Genomic DNA, 3482 nt, shown 5'->3' with positions numbered 1-3482 from the left:
TGCATATCCCAAATGCATATCCCAAATGCATATCCCAAATGCATATCCCAAATGCATATCCCAAATGCATATCCCAAATGCATATCCCAAATGCAGGAATTTTTTTCCAGTTTTAAATTAGCCCAAATTTCATCATGGCTAAAATTTTAAGACATAAAATGAGTACTGAAACAGAATTTTAATCATATAGATGAATCACAACATGCATCTTTAGCTAGGCATGTATTATGAATAAGTCTAGTTTTCTACAGAGAATAATCACATGTTCTAATTACCATTTTGGTTATACGCATAATTAATAATATTCTGTCTTAATGGGACACACTGAATCTTCAGACAGTTATAAGCTTAACTATGCATACTGCCAAACCCAACTGTCAGCTGCACTGCCAAACAAAGGACTCCTGATGTAGGGTTTGAGCGTGATAACAATATGCATATCTTTGTACATGATACAGTGGAAAAATTAATTGCTTTTTTCCTCTCAAATGTTTCTCCGTATTAATTTCATGTTGACTGATGACTTATCCTAATTATACACATGTATACACATACACACAAATATAGATATGGCCAAATGATCTTATGAGCAACAAAACCACAAATATAAATGTGGCCCAAGACCCCGAGAAGACAAAGGCATTTTGGTCGGGACTTACCGACTGCAAACTTTCATTCTCTCTTAGACAAGCTGTGTGGAGCTCAGACTTGAGAGTTGCAATATGACTTCGGTGCGATGTCATTTCCTTCTCTAAGGTAGAGATTCTAGCACTTGCAAGTTGGTAGACATCCATGAAACTTTTAATCATGGCCTTAAGAAATGAAAATACCGTCACATAATATTCAAATAAAGTTGTCCCCAAAGCAGAATTTCTGTAATTTGAAGGCAAATCATTCAAATTTAAAAATAAACAGCTTTTGTAGTTTCGGGAAAACAGGGCTGAACTTCACATCTTATACTGGAAATAGTCACTAAGAAAGCTTTGTCATGGGATGGAGAGTCTGCTCAGTAGGCAAAGTGCTTGCTACACAAGAATAGGAGACAGAGCCAATCCCCAGCGCCCATGTAAAAAGCTGAAGATGATGACACACATAACCCTGGCTTGGGGGACACAGAAAACTCCTTGGAGCTCACCCTAATACTCTGTCTCAAAAAGTAGGTGAGTACCCCTGAGGGACAAGATTGGCCACCACATGCTCACATTCATGTACACCCCCATATGTGTATACACACTAGCATACATGCGTATGCTACATACATGTGCATGTGTGTGGGCTCTCTCTTTCTCACACACACACACACAGGGGGGAGTAGAAAAATTATTGAGTCTTCATTCCAGTTTTCCTTAAATGAGAGGTACTTTGATCTATTGGGCTTAAAATTGAGAACATAGGCTTTAAACACGGCACACTTATTTTCTGCACTAAAATTAAATTCAGGTTGTAATTTGACCTAAATTTCAATCTTACGAGAGATAACACAAGGATTTATAAATAACATATTAATATTTCATAATGAGCTGAGTTAGTAAAACTTCCAATCTACCTAACAAATGTTTTAAAACAAAAGAACTCAGTTAATCCTTTGAGAAAACTACTGATCCCTATGCTGAGAGTGTAATTATGTCCACACTGTAACGCAGAGGTGTCCTCAGATACAACCTGCATATTAATAGCACAAGCAGGTGCTGGCTAACTTTTCATCTTCCCTAAATAGTACAGATTCAGGATTGCTGAGCTCTGTATCACGGCTGAACCATATTCTACGGACTTTTTTCTTAAAAGAAATCTTCAGTGAGTTTTAAGCCCAAGGGATTCTATTATGCCCTCTTCAACTAATCTTTCAAACTGCTTCAAGTGCATCAACATTAATTCAAACATTTCAAAGATATGTCCATTAAAAACAGTATCATAGTATTTATGAAGGAAATGTTCCTACTACAGGCATATCGTGCAATGAGAGGTAGAGTCTAAGAATGTGCAAATTACACACAGTCTGATGGTCTGAACTGAGAGAGCCTTGGGAGACTGGGTATTTATTTTAGCAATTCTGAATACATGTGAAAAGTAATTTAGTAAAAAGTGAGAACCAGTGTTCAGTGTCTGAGAAGCAGAAGTAGGCGAGTTACTGGAAAATTCAGAGGTTTTACTTAATAGATTCCTATTGGCCCTCATCCTTCTCAGACAGCATCCCTTTCAAGATCCATCTACCAAGCCTGGAAAGGTCATTAGCTTCTGTCCCGGCTCCCTGTGGGCTGCGCACACCAGCTTTGATTGTTGCCTTCACTGGAGACGGTTATTACTTTACATGGCCTTCTTCTTAACCAGACAAGCAGTTCATGGGGCCAGCCTCTGTGTACACATCTCTACTCCCAAGAGAGTGTCCTCAGTGAGTATTTGTTTCAGTAAATGAGCAAAGGGACAAGTTTTGAAGAATGTGTTAACTAATAACTAGATGAGATGAAAAACTGCAATGCAGCTACTGGTATAAATTATCTTACAGATAAAGATACTTGGAAAATATACTCTTAATGTCCAATCTAATGAATGAATTATTAATCACACTTTTTTTCAAGTTGGAAAAAAAAGCATGGCTTTAGGTACAGAAAAGCGTGCACAAGTGTAAGTTTAAATCTAAAATCTCTACCCAAGAGTAAATCAGGAGACAACCTGGTGTGTGAGTAGATATCCCATAACCAAGCGTCGTTTTAAGGTAAGTTTCTATCTCATGCTAACAAGGTATTTCTGAAGTGTCAGAAGCATGTAACACAGAGATACAAATGAGGCTGTAGATGCAACTCAGGAGTAGAGTGCATAAGGTTTGCATCTATCCCTGAAGTGGCAAAAAATATCCAATTACATCTGTTTCTTCCTGTACCAAATCTCTCTTCGTTAATATGAATTCACTTCTCTTCTCCAGTGAGATTGTAAATCTGCCCCATTCTTACTCTGTTACATACACAGCACTGTGTCCTCAGGAAATACCACACAATCTCCAGGGTCTCCATCTCCTCCCTTGTTACATAAGACAGGAATAAAAGTTCCTCTCTGTCCACTTCCAAAACTGTTAGGAGGCCCAGACAACTAAAATACCTAATGATTATAACTTATTTTCTACAGTCAGGAGCTATAGTACAAGCTTTATTATATTTCTTTATAGCAATCATACAGGACAGATACGTTTATAAATCTAATTTCTCAGGGTAAGGACACAACCAAGCGAGCAGTATGATGGCAGGATCCAAACCAAGGAATATTTAAAGCAAAGCTTTCTCCTAACCATTGTATTATATTATATTCTCATATAAGATCAGCTTCTATTGTTGTTCCACCTATAGGGTTGCAGGTCCCTTTAGCTCCTTGGGTAATTTCTCTAGCTCCTCTATTGGGGGCCCTGAGATCCATCCAATAGCTGACTGTGAGCATCCACTTCTGTGTTTGCTAGGCCCCGGCATAGTCTCACAAGAGACAGCTATATCTGG

At 38.2% G+C, this 3482-nt stretch overlaps 1 protein-coding gene across 1 annotated transcript in view; it reads right to left on the bottom strand.

Moving 5' to 3' along the window:
* The window catches only part of Ccdc171 (coiled-coil domain containing 171), a 349604-nt gene that overhangs the window by 67802 nt on the left and 278320 nt on the right, over nt 1-3482 (bottom strand). Inside the window, exon 24 of the mRNA XM_021161203.2 lies at nt 660-812. Coding sequence (XP_021016862.1) covers nt 660-812 — 153 coding nt within the window. The remainder of the gene's footprint in view (nt 1-659; nt 813-3482) is intronic.

This window comes from Mus caroli, chromosome 4 (genome assembly GCF_900094665.2).
Source record: "Mus caroli chromosome 4, CAROLI_EIJ_v1.1, whole genome shotgun sequence".
In the NCBI taxonomy this organism is placed as follows: Eukaryota; Metazoa; Chordata; class Mammalia; order Rodentia; family Muridae; genus Mus; species Mus caroli.
The sequence above is the reverse complement of the archived record's forward strand: the minus strand, read 5'-3'. Positions and strand labels throughout refer to the sequence as shown.